At 44.6% G+C, this 17,986-nt stretch overlaps 1 protein-coding gene across 1 annotated transcript in view; it reads right to left on the bottom strand.

Annotated features, from left to right (window-relative positions):
- Papss1 (3'-phosphoadenosine 5'-phosphosulfate synthase 1) overlaps positions 1-17,986 on the bottom strand; it is a 74,199-nt gene that overhangs the window by 22,719 nt on the left and 33,494 nt on the right. Inside the window, exons 5-8 of the mRNA XM_031375547.1 lie at positions 13,886-13,999; positions 11,997-12,108; positions 9,588-9,793; positions 8,207-8,342 (exon numbers count right to left, since the gene is read on the bottom strand). Of these exons, the coding sequence (XP_031231407.1) occupies positions 8,207-8,342; positions 9,588-9,793; positions 11,997-12,108; positions 13,886-13,999 (568 nt within the window). The remainder of the gene's footprint in view (positions 1-8,206; positions 8,343-9,587; positions 9,794-11,996; positions 12,109-13,885; positions 14,000-17,986) is intronic.

Raw genomic sequence — 17,986 nt, 5'->3', positions numbered from 1 at the left:
AAATGAATAGAAATATGCAGCAGTGGGGCATGGGGGGTAGGGGTGGGGGAAACTTCTAGAAAGTCCCAGACACCAGGGATGTGAGAGGTTCCCAGGACCCAATGAGGATGACCTTAGCCGAAATGCCCAATAGTAGGGAAATGGAACCTGAAGAAATCACCTCCAGTAGATAGACAGAGCCCCCACTTGAGGGAGGGGGCCACCTACCCATCTCAAAATTTTTGACCCAGAATGTTCCTATCTGAAGGAAATTCAGGGACAAAAAAAAAAAAATGGAACAGAAATTGAAGGAAAGGCCATCCAGAGACAGTCCCAGCTTGGGATCCATCCCATGCACAGGCACCAAACCCAACACTATTGCTGATGCCATGTTGTACTTGCAGACAGGAGCCTGGCATGGCTGCCCTCTGAGAGGCTGTACCAGCAGCTGACTGAGACAGATGCAGATACTCACAGCCAACCATTGGACTGAACTCGGGAACCCCTATGGAAGAGTTAGGGGAAAGACTGAAGGAGCTGAAGGGGATGGTAACCCCATAGGAAGAACAACAGTATCAATTAATAGGACCCCTCAGACCTTCCAGAGACTGTGCCACCAACCAAAGAGCTTGCACAGGCTAGTCTGCGGCTCCTTCTATATAGGTAGCAGAGAACTGACTTGTCTGGCCTTGGTGGGAGGGGGTACACTTATTCCTGTGGAGGCTTGATGCCCCAGAGAAGGGGGATGCTGGAGGGGTGAGGTGGGAGTGGGTGGATGGGCGAGAAAGTGCCCTCTTAGAGGCGAGGTGGGGGAGGAATGTAGAAGGGGAACCGGAAAGGGGAACAACATTTGAAATGTAACTAACTAAAATAAATAATAAAAATACATACATAATTAAAAATAATAAAAAAAATCTTTTTAAAAAGCAAAGCAGAAAACTAAGCCGGGAGAGACACAATTTGTAGAGCTTATTACATTTCAAATGAACTTTAGAAAGAGTCCCTTGTCTTAAAGAAAATACTAGGATTTGAACACTAAACATCTAACAGTTTTAAAATGAACTTATTTCTTGGGTAGAGCAGTGGTGCTGTGGCTGTGCTGTGGCTGTGCTGTGGTGGCCTTTACTGTGAAAGAGATGCATACTGAACCATTTAGAGGAGATGACATGAGAACTGAGATTTGACTCAGAATATGGCAAGAGCATTCAGAGGGGGCAAGTGTTGGCACAGATGAAAAGCCAGTGACCCCAGCCGGCAGTGTGGAAGCTGGGTCAGAAGCCCAGGGACTCAACTGTTATCTCCGCATGTGTTTTAAATTCCCTGAAGCAACATGCCTTGAAAGGGAAGGCACATGTGGGGGATCCAAAGCAAAACTGCTTTTAAATTCAGTTATATAACCCTCACTTCTGCAGTTTCCTGAGACTGCTGCCCACACATGAAAGCAAACTTGACCCCTAGAAAGCCTTGAAGGCATCTGGAGCTTTGCAAGCCAGCCACAGGCTCTGCTGCAGCCTCTCACCCTAATGCTACAGTGCAAAATCGCCCAGGGACAGCACCTGAACCCGTAAGCCTGGCTATACCATGAATGACATCGTGACTGCCAGGTTCAGCTACAGTGTGTGGAATAAGATAGGACAGGAAGAAATAAAATAAAATTCCAGCCAAGAAGAAAAGTGTAGCAGCACCCCTGCTCTCCAGAGGGGGTGAGTTGTCCCCCTCAGGAACTTAAAATCACTCCTTTTCTCAAAGATGGAGGGCACACTGCACACGACAATCATGTTATATTCTGAATGCCCCTCAGAAAAGATGTCTGTACCAAATAAGGGCTGTGAGTACGTCAAGTGAGCTGTGACGTTTTGTAGAAAATCAGCCCAACCACATTATACCAGGCTGACAGGGAAAGTAGTGAGCTAGAGATAAAAGCGCCGTACACATTCCCACATAAGACAGAACTCTGCCAACCCTTCCGTCCTCTCTACTCCCTTAACCGAGTTGTCCCCCAGGGCCAATTCACCTGGTAGACCATACCCTACATACTGTGATGAGGTCCCAAGCGCCAAGGGCACTGGGCAGGGTATTAGCCACTTGCAAATTTCTGTTAACTGAGCGGAACTTGGCCCTAAGCTCAGATCACTTCTCCTCCTGCCTATTGGTGGCCCAATATCATGGGAGATTCAATTCCTGCCTCTTGCCCCCATCTCCAGCCTTTCGCCATAGCCATGGCGCACAACCCCTCATCCCACATCCAGAAGAGTCCAGCCCTCCTCTCCCGTGAATGTGCTCAGACCTCCATCATCTCACCACCTCGGTCTGGACTGACAGTTCCCCTCCCCAGTCTGACACAGGAGTAGACAGAGACAGGGATGGTCTGAAAGGATGAAAACTCAAGTTCACACAAGCTCTCCCCAAGGTAACAGTGGGGTGTCTGTGTCCTCGGGAGTCTGCACTCTAGACAGAGATTGCAAACACTTGGGGAAAGGAATCCAGTTCTCTCAACTCCAGCAGCTCGGTTTGAGGAGAAGGCTGCTGACAGTGTGGACAGTCCACGATGGAAGGAAAGACATGGCTCCCTTTCTTCACCTCCACACGGAACCGTTAGACCACACTCGCGCAGCCAGCCTGTTGCCTCCTGCTCTGCCACACAGGGAGCATGAACTTCCTGCCAAATCCCAAAGGCACCCATGCTTTCTGTCTATGTGCAAGCATCCACCCACTATCTCCCAGTCTTCATGTCTGCTGAGCAGGGCACTGACCTAACCTCATCCCCCTTTTTACCTAGCTCCTCTTTAAAAAAAAAAAAGCATGAAGTATCGCAAAGAACTCGAGGGGAAATTGCACATAGACTATTTCAGTATTCCTGTATTTGATTTTAATGCTTGATTTTTGCCTGGTCTCCTCATTATTCTTTCTGCACATATTTCACATCATCAAATATATCTGAAATTTCTGACTCTATGGGGGCACCGGGGTCTAACCACCTGTTTCTCACTTTACTCCTGGAGCAGCAGGGTTCACTGCTGGGCTGTGTGAAGCTCTACTGACATACAATTCAGGAACTAACCGCCCAACCCCCCCACCATCAGCTGTACTCAATTACATGTGGTATCTCAGCCATATCTCTATGGCCTGACTTCCCAACTCATCAGGTAAGGACAGCATGAAATCACCCCAAGACATTCTGTCTTCCACTTTAGAATTACTGTCTCGCCACACCCCACTCAGTCCATTCCTCATGGCTTTCCCACCCTTCTACCCCACGTCTATGTAAAAGGGCCGTTCTTCATGCAAGTTCTCCCTCCCTCCACTCTGGACTCCTCTCCGCCAGCCCAAGAGGCAACATGGTGGAGCCCAATCCTTCCAGTAAGCAAGAGGGGGAAAAAGAGAGTGGAGAAAGTCCTTCCCAAAATGTCTTCCACTACTTAAAAGGACAAATGTCAGCATTTCCTGATGGTGAAAAACAAGTTGAGCATCAACTCCCTGGGTGTGTAGGACAGGTCATGGGATAACCTGTCCAATGACATGTCAGGACCTAGTACAAACAGCTAGATGAACCAGGTTCTCAACCAACTGAGTGACCAAAGGCAACAGCACTAAGCCAGTGGCGAGTGACTGACTGACAGAATGAATGAATGAATGAATGAATGAATGAATGAATGAGAAAATGAGCAGCAAAGTGTTCCCAAATGTCAGCCATTCTTCCTACCCAAAAGTTAGTCACTGCCACTTTAAGCATCCCTAAACTCCAAGAACAGGCATTGCCTGTTTTCTATCCCTAGACCAGTACAGCAGCCCAACAAGACAGTATGGACAAGAATTCCACAGCTTCTAGACACCATGCCAGGCATGGGGCCTTATAGGAGTGTCTTTTTGAAGGAACTACTAGCATCTTCCCTCTGCCATCAAGAATGTCATAAGTTATTGATCTTTTTGACTTATGCTGAGTAACTGGGAAAAAAAGGAGGAATCATTAAAACAGTAACAGGGCACCTGGGTGAATGCAAGCCTATTAATTAGCCTTTGCACAAGCTGGTAGTTTCATCTCCCAAAGCAGGACAACAAGCCGTTATTCTCAAGATGTGAGCTGGGAAGCTTTTGTTGTGTCTGTGTGGCTCACTTGCCACATACCATCTCTGTCTCTGGTGTTTCACCAGGATAGATGGGGTCCCTCCAGGCTTCCTGAGGAAAGGTGCTGAGCTCCTGGGTCAGGGGTGGAGAGCTCCAGCAGGAAACCAGAGCACATAGGCAGAAACAGCCGCAGGAGCCTTGCCAGCCTGGAATGCCTCCACACCATGGAATGCCTCCAGGCCATAGCCGCAGCACCCCTCACTGGGCTTCCTCACGGAGCCATCTCATAGCGAAGCCCACAGCACCACTCCCATAGCGCCTCACAGAACTGCGATCTGTACACCTCCTCACAGAGCACCCCACACACTCAGCCGCATCTCACAGGGTCTCCCCACAGTACTGTCTTAGCAACTAGCATCAGAACACAAATCCCTGCTGAGCACAGGGCTCATACCTAGAATCTCAATACCCAGGAGAACGAGGCAGGAGAATACCATGAGTTCAAAGGCAACTTAGCTATAGAGTAAGACCATCTTAAAAAATAAGAAAGGAAGGAAGGATAGAAGGAAGGAAGGAAGGAAGGAAGGAAGGAAGGAAGGAAGGAAGGAAGGAAGGAAGGAAGGAAGGAAAAAAGGAAGGAAAAAAGGAAGGAAGGACAGACAGATGAATGGAAGGACAGACAAGGCCCCTACCTGATATTACCAGCCCAATTCCCAGCACTACATGTGGGTTCCCATAACTACACCCATCTCTTATTCCACACACACTTCAGTTAAATTTAGACCCTATACAAAGGTCTCTCTTGTGGCTAGAACCTGCCAGAGAGATTCTTCTTATCTGGTTTCGGGTTGCAACATCTCTAGCCAAAGGCTTTGCCGTAAGAAAGCACACTGACCAATGCTCTGCTTCTGCCTCACCAACCTCCTATATTGCCCCCGACTTTGTCGAAAATATCCTCCTGGCATCTCTACTCATCCTTTTAAAACAGAGTGTAACTCAACAGTTCAACAACGCTCTCACAGACTGACTCAGGATTCTGCAACACCATGCTAGCCTCAAAGAAAGCAGGTGGCATTTTCACTTTGTAACCAGCAGGACCCAACACTGTGCATAGTAAGTACTAACCGGCTCCTAGTTGGGTCAGTGCAATCCTCCTTCCTCTAACAGTCACCCGGATTCCAAGAAGCCGCTGGTAGGAAACAGTCACCTTCTAATTAACCATGCAGGCAGTGGAGAAACCTCAACTAATGCAGCTACAAACGGCCTCCAACAGCCAAACGTGACAGCCATATTTGGGACCACAATCTATATGTAACCAAAATACTTAAGATGAGGGGGAGAGGAGCAAAACCAGGTATGAGCAGATACTAGAGACAAGATGAGTGACTATTCCTGCTTTCTCTCTCTTGAGCACATCAGGAGACTGGTTGTTACTGGCTCCGTAAGGAGTAAACAAGAACTACAAAGTACACTCCCTCGGCCTGTTGCTTATTTGCCTCGGTCTAAAATGGAAAAGTAAACAAAACAACACCACAAATCTTTGTTGTTTGCTGTAAGGCTAATAACTGGCTCTCCGCTACTTTAAACAAAGTTGCAATCACTCATTATGCAACAAGTTCCCTAAATGATTTAAAATGTTTGGCCACAAAGAGCACAAAACAGATGGAAGAGGAAAGGCTCTAATTGTGAACAATAATTCCCCGATATACGTCTCAACAGTGCCAATAATTGACTAATATTGATCCAAGATACAGATTCATATTTTGGCAAAAAACAAACTAGAGGGAAGTCTCAAAACTCCTGAATGTATCTCTATTCACCACCAGAAAAATGGAAGGAGGGAAAGGGGAGGGGAGAGGAGGGGAGGGGAGAGGACGGGAGGGGAGGGAATACGTGAAATGAACTATCTGTATCTGCTGATCATAAGTAGAAAACCCAACTAGAAATGTCTTAAAGAATTTAAACATGTAATATCTCCTTAAGCACGAAGTCTGGAGACAGATGACAGAAACTCAAGCCTGCACACACTTCGGGACGCTCATGAACACAGAGTGGCTGCGGAACTCCAAGGACTCTCTCCTCACTGAGAGCACCCACACGGGGGAAAGGACAGGCAAAACTGTGTCTCTGTTTGTTTACTGATCATAATCCAGCCTCTTGTCAAGAAGGACTTTTTTCCAGAAGCTGTCTCTTAGCCTTTATAGTTCAATGGGGTCCCTAAATCTCATCAGGATATAAGGTAATTGTGTATCATTACTGCCTGATATCAGTCATTACCTGTCAAATGAGCCCCAATGTGTTTGAAGTGAAGGAAATGAAGCTACAGTTAGCCTACTAGTGTATACGGCACTCCGAAATTATTGGATGTTAAACCACGTGTGATGGATGCTCTTGTTTGCCAACTTGCTTAGATCTAGAATTATCTAAAACCCTTGTGGAAACAACTACTAGTTCTTACACCTCTTCCACTGGCAGGCAGCCATGGTTGAACTACCTGGACCATGGCCCATACACCATCCTAATAAGCCCCTTTTGACTGACTGATTGATTGACTGATTGATAGACAGACAGACAGACAGACAGATAGATATTGACTGAGTCACTCTGAGTTTTATTCCTCTATTTAGAGGACCCTGATTAATACACCAAGTATATGCTTCAAATTCACAGAGAAATAAAGTTCAAAAGGCAAAGAAGGGTTCTACCCTGCAACTGAAGGAGCCAAGCAGGAAATGTGAATTTGCAATGAACGATGCAGGCTGAACAGAACCCACTGGGCACTGCAGTGTGTGGCCCATCAGGAGCCTCTAGGCCTACACTGCCTTTGGTCATGTGACTCCCAGTTCCAGCCACATACAGCAGGCTTAGGAGTAACAGATGGGCCTTCTGTAATCTTCGCACCAATACAGCCTCGTGAAGCTGTATGACTAACTTCAGCTCACACAGCAATCCAGATAACTCATTCTCTCACTGTGTGCCAGGTGTTGCTCATGGTGAGGTCATCTTCTCTCATTTTGATTTTTTAAAATAAAGCTCTACACCAGGCATGGTGGCACTTGGGAGGCAGAGGCAGGCCAATCTCTGCGCGTTTGAGAACAGCCTGGTGAGTTCCAGGCTATCCAGAGCTACAGTGAGACCTTCTTTCAGATAAGTAAATAAAATAAAACCCTATGCATGCGGTTCGATAAGTGTTCTCATCAACAGTCATTCAGCCTTACTGAGGAAAACGAGATATGAAACTCCCAAGTGGTAAGGCAGGGCACTGTCCACACTCAGGACTCTACACAAGATGACTGCTGGGGTCACGGCTGTCCTGCCTCCACTGTTCTATCATCAGCGGGGACAGAGGCTGTAGGCTCTTAGTATACATTAGTGATCAGCTAGGTTCCAAATTGGCAACCACACTCATCTGCCTCTTCCAGGCCACACCAAGAGTTCCACGCAGGAAGCATCAAGGAGTGGTCCTGAGGCTCAGGGCTCTGCCAGCTCTGCTGGGGGGTTGATAGGGTACAGTAACAATGGCAGAACGCTGGAGCCCCTAAAGTCCGGCCTCGTCTGCAGGGAATGCTTTTCTCAACAACGCACGCTCTGAGCGTGGGAAGAGGGCTGGTGCGCACACCGCACATCATTTATCACACCCATGTAACAGGCTTGGTGAGAAAATCCCGGAGCGCCTGAGTGCGGAGAACACATCTTGGCCTTTCCGAACACACTGTTCCACTTCATCCCACACCCAAACACTGAGAGCCCTGCAGGCTGAGCGCTCCTGAAGCAACTTCTCCCTGCTGCGGCTCAACGTCTGCTTTACCACAAAGCCCCTTTATGAACTTATCACCCACAGTGTGAGGAAACACCTCTGATAAAGTCTCCTCTACAGTTCTCCTTAGCTTTAACGTGCGAGTTTTATAATAAACATCCAATTTGCATCCATCTTCCACACCATATGCAAAATGTCAGATCAAATTCTAAGAATGTAGGAAAATAAAACAGACTACAGAGGCCAGGCTTGACTGCGCTTTTCTTTATATATTGCATTGCCTCGTAGTCTAGTGATCATTATCCTGTTAATGACAATACATCTGAGTTAGTATTAGGAAAAAACTTCTGGAATTTTCTCTCCAAATAATCCCTCTCACACTAGATGAGTAGGTTCACACCTTACCAGCATTCATATCTTTAAACTTCTGCTTGAGCTCCGTAGGGGTAAGACGATACTGATCAAGACCATCGTTCCAGTAAATCCGGTCCAGGACCTGAAGATCTCCTCCAATGAGCCAATCCCCTTGTTCCAGAACCATCTAACAGGAAGCAAGAGGAAATCTTTGGCTACAGTAGAAGTAAGAGTGTTACTCTCATGCAAGCTAAGCACAACTTCTGAAAGCTGGTCTCTATCTTAAAGGCCAAGCTAGGCTTATGAATGCCATGGGAATTAAAGACACTGAAGAAATCGGATGTTGTAATTTCTTAAAATACTTGTGACATAATGTTTGGATGGATTTCTGAAAAGCAACCAAAAAAGCAAATGATTGTTACTTTCTCAGTTTTAAAAAAAGCGTATTTTTTTTCTCACTGTTACTAGACACTGGCTGCCAGAGATGTGTAGCCTGTGGGCATCCATCTTGTGTGTCTTCCCACTAACAATCACTGTAATCCAGTGTAAGCAAATTTGTCAAGCTCACCAACAAATTCACGCACAATTCCTCACACTCTATCTGCCTTCACACACCTGAATCTGGAAGTCTCAGTCCACAGGGCCCACACTTATAGGATGCAGCTGAACCCACCCTTCCCTACACTGTGTTGATGCCTAAATGCAGTTCATTTCTTCTGAAGCTCAGAGTCTACTTTAAAACACTGAACAACAGGCAGACATTCCATGCTGACATGTCCACACTCAATGAACAAATGAGGTACTTTGGGGAGATGAAGCATGTGTCTGATTTTCCACAGGAACACAATGTTAAAGGGTTAAAAATATTAAGCTGCCCCAGTGTGGGATCCCACTGCAGCCGGCCTTTGACTCTTCCTTGTGAAAACACAATTACTATCTTTCCCTACCAGCTCAGCAGTGAAGTGTATGCCTTTAATCTTAGTGCTCAGAAGGCAGAGGCCAGTGGATCTCTGAGAGTTCAAGGCCAGCCTGTCTACAGAATAAGTTCCAGAACAGCCAGGGCTACACAGAAAAACTCTGTCTAGAAAAAAACAAAACAAACAACAACAAAAATCTTTCCCTACCACAAGAGAACACAGAAAGTATTTTAACTGTGTGTAAACATTTTAACACAGTGGTATATACACAGAGCTAAGCACAGGTTTAGCATGCTAAGGGCTCTGGATTTAATCCCCAGCATCAATGGTTTTAAAAGACTACAAAGAGTCACTGAATAAATATTTACATGAACCAAAATGACAAGACCATCTGCTCATTACACTCATCTAAGATCCAGTCTCAATTCTGCAAAAATTCACAACTCAGAGGAACAATTAACACACAGGCAACGGCCACATTTCAACACAAACGTTACTGTCAGATGAGTCAAGACCTTGATGTAGGGGTGGTTCTTGCATGTTGTTCCCCACTGTCTGGCACAACGCTCTTCTTTCCGGTGCTCAAAAAATTCAGGATTCCGGAGGATGGCCACACGGCGGCCCTCATACACCAGAGCGAACGCTGTGCAGCCATCCAGCCTCTCTTTGTCCTCTTGCGTAGCTGTCAGGACTATAGGCACTGATAAGTTGATGACGCCTCCTGCAGGATACACACGTGCACAGCTCATTCACTGGGTCTTACTTAGTATAATCACCTTGTCTCCAGTGACACATCTCAAAGAACAACAACTGTTTTTTTAAAGAACAAGATCCAAGACTTGTCTCAGCAGTTAAGGGCACTTGCCACTAAACCCAGCAGAGCTCAGTCCCTGGAACCCACATGGTAGAAGGAATGACCTGACAGCCACAAGTTGTCGTCTGTCCTCAACACGTGTCTGTGGCATAAATGACTACAGAGACACACAAATCAACATATACACACAGTTAATTATTAATTGTGCAATGTGAAAAATGTTAAAGAACCACGCAGTCACCTGAGACCCAGCACAAAATAATCAGAAGAGCAACTAATTTCAGAAAGTTAAAAATGAAAGGAAAAAAAGGAGAAAGAAGAAAGGAGGAAATGAGAGAGAAGGGAAGAGGGAGGAGGGAGAAGGGGACAGGGAAAGAAAGAAGGGAAAGAGAGAGGAGGAAATGGGAGAGGAGACAGGAAGGAGGAGGGGATGAGGAAGGTGAAAGAATAAAAGAAAACGACAAAGCCAGAGTATGGGGGTACAGGCCTTTAATCCCAGCACTGGGAAGGCAGAGGCAAGTGGATCTCTATGAGTTCAAGGCCAGCCTGGTCTACAGAGTTCAAGGCCAGCCAGGTCTACAGAGTGGAGGCCAGCCAGGGCTACATTGAGAAATGCTGTCAAAACAACAACAACAACAAAGAGAACCAACACTATATCACATATTAATCCTTACAAGACATCCAACTGTCCTTAATAAAAAAAAAAATTCATTCAGAATTGTAAAAGTAAAAGAAACAATTTGCAAAGGAAGAATCAGAGGTGGCTGTCACTATCAAAATAATAATAATAATAATAATCTCACTACATCTCACTAATCAATGAGACCAAGAATTCTAATTTTTTGACCTTTCCAAGAAAAAATTAATCTTTATTGAAAAGATTTGAATAACTGTATGTATCCCTGAGTATACTTACATGACAAATATATCTATCTACATTTAATTATTTACTTGCTTACTTAGTGTGTGCTGCGTTCATGTGAGTAGGTGTATGCTTAGCCCAGGGCTGGATGCTGGGTGTCATCCTCTATCACTCTCTACCATGCTCCCTTGAGACAGAGTCTCTCATTGAACTGGCATTTCAGGAGGGCCGACTGGTCACCATGCTCCCAGGATCTGCCTTTCCACTCCTTAGTACTGGGGTCACAGGTACACATGGCCATGCCCAGCCGTTACAAAGGTGCTAGCAATCCGGACTCATGTCCCCATTTTACAACAAGCCCTCTTAACCACAGAGCCACTTACCTGGGGCCCTCCCCCCTTACGTTCTTAATACCATCAAACCAATGTCAGCTGTCACTGGCCAAGAAGCAAAAGCCATAATCAGTGGCTCCAATTAATCTAAACTGTGTTACCAGTGAGCCCAAGGCACAGCCTCCGTTCCCAGCCTGTGATGCTGTGTATGTTCTGTTTTACTTTGTTTTGTTTTTGTCTTTTGAGACAGGGTCTCTTTACTGAGCCCTGGAAATCCTAGAACTGGCTAGATAGGTAAGGTTGGCTTCAAACTCACAGAGATCTACTTTTCTTGGCCTGTGCTAGGATTAAAGGTATGTGATGTGCCACCATGTCGATCTGTATGCACTCCTGAAATTACTAGGAATTATAAAATTCCTAAAAATTATGAAATTACTAGGAATTAAGATGAAAAAGTAATAAGCCAATTTGTACTAAATTACAAGCTGAGTCAAACAACTAAATCCAAGGAGGACAATCAAAATATAATATTTAATCTTTACAGAAAACAAACACACAAACAAAACAACCGATAGTCCACAGGCTTCGGAGAGCAATGGTTCAGGATGTGTGTCCTGAGGGGCGAGCTCACCACAGTGGGCAGGCTGGCATGGCACAGGGAAACAATGTACTTTCATGATTCACTTTCTGACCTGATCCACAACTGTCCCTCTTCCCCACGATGAATAACACTCAGAAAGGGAAAGTGGGACGAGATCCCGTGGTTCACTTAAAGTGTTCAGAATGAAAACAGCTCAGTCTTCATGACAACTCTACTGACAGATGCCATGACTACCTTCAGGAGACGTGACAAATACCTTAAACCATGACATGCCTCCTCCATGCACAATTCAATTTTAGATGTGGACTATCTTACCATCCAGAAGACAATCGAAATGAAGGCACTGCAAGTATTCCCTCTCTCTCATGAAGCCGTTCAAAGGAGTTGCCCAACCTTCTGCCAAAACCTGCACCCACTGCATATCCACCTAGTAAGTTAGACAGTAAATAAAATAAAGAATAAATTAAAAAAAAAACTTTATTTCCAGTATTTATAAACCCAAGCAGTAAAAGCTGATACATTTAATTTTGAAAGCAATGGAAACAGGCCTATCAGTAATAGTGTGGTCCTACAAACTGAAGAAAAACTAAGAACTCTAGAAGAACAAGCTTTTCTTCTAGCATATTCATAACACATCACCCAACACACTTCTACCAGGGACAGCCTCGCTAAGCCAAGTGGACCTCAAACATCAGCGTGTGTCACACAGCTTCTGAGAGGGGTGTTACAGTACAGATTGCTAGATGGGCTTCGGGGTACAAACTTGGGAGAGGTAGGCAGATCTCTGTGATTTTTAAGTGCAACCTGGTGTATACAGCAAGTCTCCTGTCGGTCAGGCTGTATGTAAGAGCCTGTCTCAAAGCAAACAAACAAACAAATGCAGATTGCATCATATTTAATTTCCAAGGCAATGGAAATTTTATAATTCTGCCAAGTTCCCAGAACTGCAGACAGCGAAGATCTGGAAACTCCATGTTGATAGTCACTATCCTAAATCAAAAAAGTATTTTAAACAAAATATTTACTAAACAGTCTCTTCCCTAATGCCTTCATCTTACAAAGGTTTCCTAAGCCCATGACAGTGGTCATTGCCTGTCTCAACTCTAGCTGGCCTCCGTTAGGAGCTAAATGCCTGTATCTCTGCAAATGTCTGCCGTTGAAGCCTTAGCCTTCCATGACTGAGGAGGACTTGCGAGGAAGTGCAGACAGGCAGCATTGTGGGGACACTGTAAACAGAGCAGATCTGTGACCCCCTGGACAGAGGACGCTTACATGAGGCTTCTGCAGTCCAGCACACCCATAGAGAGATCTCTCTTTCCCTCAGTCTGTACAAACTCTGGTCCCTCCACCACAGCCGGCTGGAACAGCTCCGCTTTACACCACCTCTCCCTGATACTCATCACCTGAGATGCAACCACACAAAAGCCATCAAGACCAACTCCTACCAAAGATCTGAACACTGCGGAGGAGTCTCTGTCCAGGCTGCGATCAGCTCTCCATCCTCAGTACTGAGGTGACTCTTCCTTAAGTGTTCTAGAATCTTGTTCTTATGAAATAGGGCTGAAGGAAAAGCCAACTGCGACTCTGTACTCTTATTCCTTACCTTTGTGGGGTTCTCCTTGTTTTTTCTTTTATATCTGTTTTTAAAATACGTAGAAATTATACAATTTCAAGTTTCCTAAGATTTGAGACTAGGTCAAAGCTTCCTCTCTCATCCTGTCTAATTTAACTCAGCAATTGTTAATTGAGAAAGGCACCTAATGATACCATTAGGCAGAGATGTACAACAGAACCATTCTTAATGTGTCCATTTTTCTTAATATAAGGGAGAGTCAAGTGCTGAACAGGAAATTGGGAAACATGTTTAAAAGAGTAAAAGTTCACTTTAATTATTATGGATTAGCATTTCTTAATGCTTTAGAATCAATCCTTTCTCTTATGCCCCCAAATCTCACATAATCTTTGTCCTTTGATATTTGAAAATAAACAAATGTAACTAAAAGCAAATCAAAGTCATGGTAATGGGGGAATATTGAACCCCATTAAAAACATTGCCCATCCTTAGGAACTGTGACATACACCACAACACCCTAACCCTGCTACTACTACCCCAGCTTCAAACACACACTAAGCCTCACATTCATCATGCTAACAGCTCCGCAGAAGGCTGCATCGCTTACTTTGAAAAGCAGCAGAGAACTTACTTTATTGATTTTCAGGGCTGGTAAGGCTTCTGCATCAGTTTTGGCCAAGTGAAGTTTATTCTCTGGCACATACAGCTCTTTCACTTCATAGGAGGCATCCACGGGGACAATGTCCTTCGCAACAACAAGAAGGCAATTAGACATTTCATCCAACAGTGCAAGAAAAATAAGCATCTCTAACAGAAAAGGGGGAGTTAGGGCCACGTTCCCTCTTCAACTTCCCTAATATTAGTTAGTCTACTCCTAAGTAACACCCACACTCACGAAGTCAGTATCATATTCCATTATCTAGTGGGAAGGAATAAATTCCTAAAATCTACTCTAAGTCAGAACAGGCAATTGTAAATAGAACTGATCTCAGATACAACGCGACAAAGATTTCAAACACGAAACAACCCATACCAGACATCATTTTATTCCATTTTCCATGTGTTCCTTTATCCTCAGTGTCACTAAAAAACCATTGTAATCGTAAAATTAATATTCTAGAATGTGTTAAATTCCTCTTGCAGTCATTGAAAACTAGTACTTTTTGATTCTGCATAAAATAGTCTGGACTTACTCAGAGTTCCAAGTACCCACCTACGACACTGAGACAGGCTTTCTTCCTGCTCACCCTCCATGAACTGTGTGTATAAGCATGGAGCAGAGAGAAGTGTTTGTTTGCAGGCCCATGGAAGTGTGTGCGTGATACAACATAACCTCCTAGACTGCTATTAGATCTTTAAAAGGCTTGCTCCTAACACATTACTGTGCTCTATAGAATTCTAAACAGGGTTGACCACTTTAACTCTTTAATATCACATCTGCCAGGTCATCTCTATTAGCACACAGAATAGAACCAACCGAGGGCTTTTCATAAATGTGCCCAAGTAATGTTTTCTTATTCGAAATAAAGAAGTTCTCAAGAGAATAAAAGGATACAGCCATCGCCTAGGAAAAGAGTTTTGAAAATAAACACACAAACAGAAGACTAGCCTCCAAAATAAGCAAAGAACCTTAAAGCACAAGAAAAACAAAACCTGTGCTCATTAGTTCAAAGAAGCTTGTTTAAATGCACGTCCTTCCAACGCTGCTTCCAGATGCAATGCAGTCCCCATGGTACCACTAACGTCCTTGACAGAGGTCGGAAACAAACCTAAAACCATCACCAGCAGCCAGAGAGAAAGTCCTGGATGGATGCCTCATGGAAGAGACACAGATGGCAAACAATCCTATGAAGATGCTCACCATCACACTACCCCTACCAGAACCACCAAATACACCGCACAGGATGGCACTAAGCACTTGTGAGGAGGGCAAAGCAGAACTCATACCCATGGCCAATGAGAACACACGGAGCCACAGAACCTGGGACGTGTCAGCATACATCAAGTCGGGGCAAGAGATGGAGGGGGCTCCCCTACAAATGACTGAATGAAAGACGTCAATCTGCAAAGGCATGATGCCTACCCTACAGCATCAATGTTATCGGGAAGCTAGCACTTCTATTAAAAGAAGGGTTTTTTGTTTTTTTTTTTTTAAGCATAAAGCAACAATCATCAATGTAATTCAAACCAAAATATTAATAGAAGACTCAGATTCTCTTTGGGGCATATGTATGTGTGTGCATGTTCACGTGTGTATATATGTGTGAGAGTACACACAGAAACCAGAGACCAACATCAAGTGTCTTCCTCAGTCAATCTTCAATGTGCGTGTGTGCGTGCATGCGTGCGTGTGTGCATGCGTGTGTGCGTGTATACAACCGTGAGCATGCTGAGGTCCACACTGAGTATCTTCTATCACTTCCACCTTATTTTCTGAGACAGGATCTCTCACTAAACAGGAAGCTCACCATTTTGGCTAGACTGCCTGTGAGATAGTACCCAGGACCCTTCTGTTTCTGCCTCCGGAGTCTTGCTGTTGGACCTGGCTTTCTATGTAGAAGCTGGAGGTCTAAGCCTCGATCATCAATGGGAGGAAAGGCCCTTGGCCCTGTGAAGGTTCTGTGCCCCAATGTAGAGGAAATGCCAGGGCCAATACGTGGGAGAGGATGGGGTGGCAAGCATGGGGAGGGGGGAGGCAACAGGGGTTTGTTCTTGTTGTTTTTGTTTGTTTGTTTGTTTGTTGGAGGGGAAACTGGGAAAGGAGAAATCATATAACATGTAAATAGAGAAAATATCTAATAAAAATAAAGATCTTCAAACTTAGGTAGCAAGCACTTTTCCAACTGAGCCATCTCACAGCCCAAGAATCAAAACTCTAAGGACCCACACTGCTTATAGAGTTACATGCCAGACACCACCCCAGCTAATGGTGGACTGATATATGACGGCAGTGCTGTACAGCCACAAAACTGCCTCACAACACATTTCTCAGAGCATCTAAGGGATGAGCTCAAAGTGGCACCTGACTGTATTTGGTTCTACAGAAAAACAAAGTAGTAGTGGTAGTGGTGGTGGTGGTGGTGGTAGTAGTAGTAGTGTCCCCCTGAAGTTCTGGTTTCTTTAACAACTCAGTTGTGTTGCATGACATTTTTCTGGAAGCTGTCTTGTGAGAGGGCATGTGATGTGCTAAAAACACACACTTGAGAGGGCACAGGATGGTTGGAAAGAATATAAAGGTAACCCCACAGACAGTGAGAGGACGCTCTTACACTGCTACACTACACCTTGCAATGCTTCGCTGGTCTTTGCTGGTCTTCATTGGTTTTCACTTCATAGAGAGAAACACAACAAAGAACTTCTTGTGGTATTCCGGCTGATTCTGGCCATGTCTACAGACTCTTGACGATTTGGTTCAGCCTCACTGTTCCTGCTGGCACATGCTACTGATTCCTACTGACACATGGCTGGTGTTTGCTATTGAACTGGACTGCCAGTATTCTGACAACAAAGACTGGAAGTGCCCAGAGGAACTACTTCTACACAGCTCCACAACACCCATTTCATATCAACTTTATTTTTCCCCAACCTACAACCCTCCCTGTGCACAGGGATTGGGGCGGGGTACTGGAAGCCCTGTGAGTCCATATGGAAAATAATCACACCAGGACCAGCCACAGGGAGGCAGAACTATCTTACCTGGGGTGATTCAAGGCTTATATAATTTTGGGAATGGGTGTCAAAATATCCAGGGTGGGCAAAGGCTTAAAGTACCGAAATGCCTCATTAGCATGGGGAGGCATCCTAGCAATCTCAGGTGCCAGCTGAATGGGTTCTTATCAGGAGAAAGGAAGTTGAACCTGTAATCTTAACCAAGGCTACGTGGCATTCTGTAGGTAGAGATGGGGAGAGGTAGTTAAACTCCCTAGACAAGGTCAAAGAGAGGAAAGCTCTGCCAATGAAAGGAGTCTTCCATATTGAACTGAGTTCAGAAGGCTATCTGGGCAATGGTAGACTTTGATCTTAATCAGCAGAGCAAATTTATTATTATTATTATTATTATTATTATTATTATTATTATTGTTATTATTATATTATATAGTATATTATATTATAATATGCAGTATAATATTATTATATAAAATATAGTAATATGTTGTTATTGTATTATATAATAATATATAAATTATTATTATTATTATTCACATATCTATGTCAAAAGAGCACATGAAGACAGGGTGTACCAGTTTAAGCAATCCCTATGAGGTCTGAGAATCTAGACAGTATGAGTGGCTTACAGTACTATCTTCTCAGATACTCTGCTTCCACAATGGTACAACAGAGGGAAACACAGTTCAGTTCAATCAGGTGACAAAACCTGACTTCTCTGGTTATATTGAAGGAGGCCTCTGACCTTCTCATAATAAACCCAAGAATAAGAAAGACTACACACACAGGAAAAGAAGTCACAAAATCAAAAATCACAGGCAGCCTGGCACAGCACCACTCCTGGAACCCAGCGGCATTTCACGGAGGCTCCTATCCCTCGAGCATCCCACGAATCAAGGAGGAAAGCAGGAAGCATGCATGTGAGGCACAAACTGCCCAGCTGTTCTCCATAAACCTCCCAGACTTTCTGAATTTTCTAGTAGAAAGTTATCATTTGCCGGGCGGTGGTGGCACATGCCTTTAATCCCAGCACTTGAGAGGCAGAGGCAGGTGGATTTCTGAGTTC

The sequence above is a fragment of the Mastomys coucha genome, unplaced genomic scaffold (genome assembly GCF_008632895.1).
Source record: "Mastomys coucha isolate ucsf_1 unplaced genomic scaffold, UCSF_Mcou_1 pScaffold16, whole genome shotgun sequence".
Classification (NCBI taxonomy): domain Eukaryota; kingdom Metazoa; phylum Chordata; class Mammalia; order Rodentia; family Muridae; genus Mastomys; species Mastomys coucha.
The sequence above is the reverse complement of the archived record's forward strand: the minus strand, read 5'-3'. Positions and strand labels throughout refer to the sequence as shown.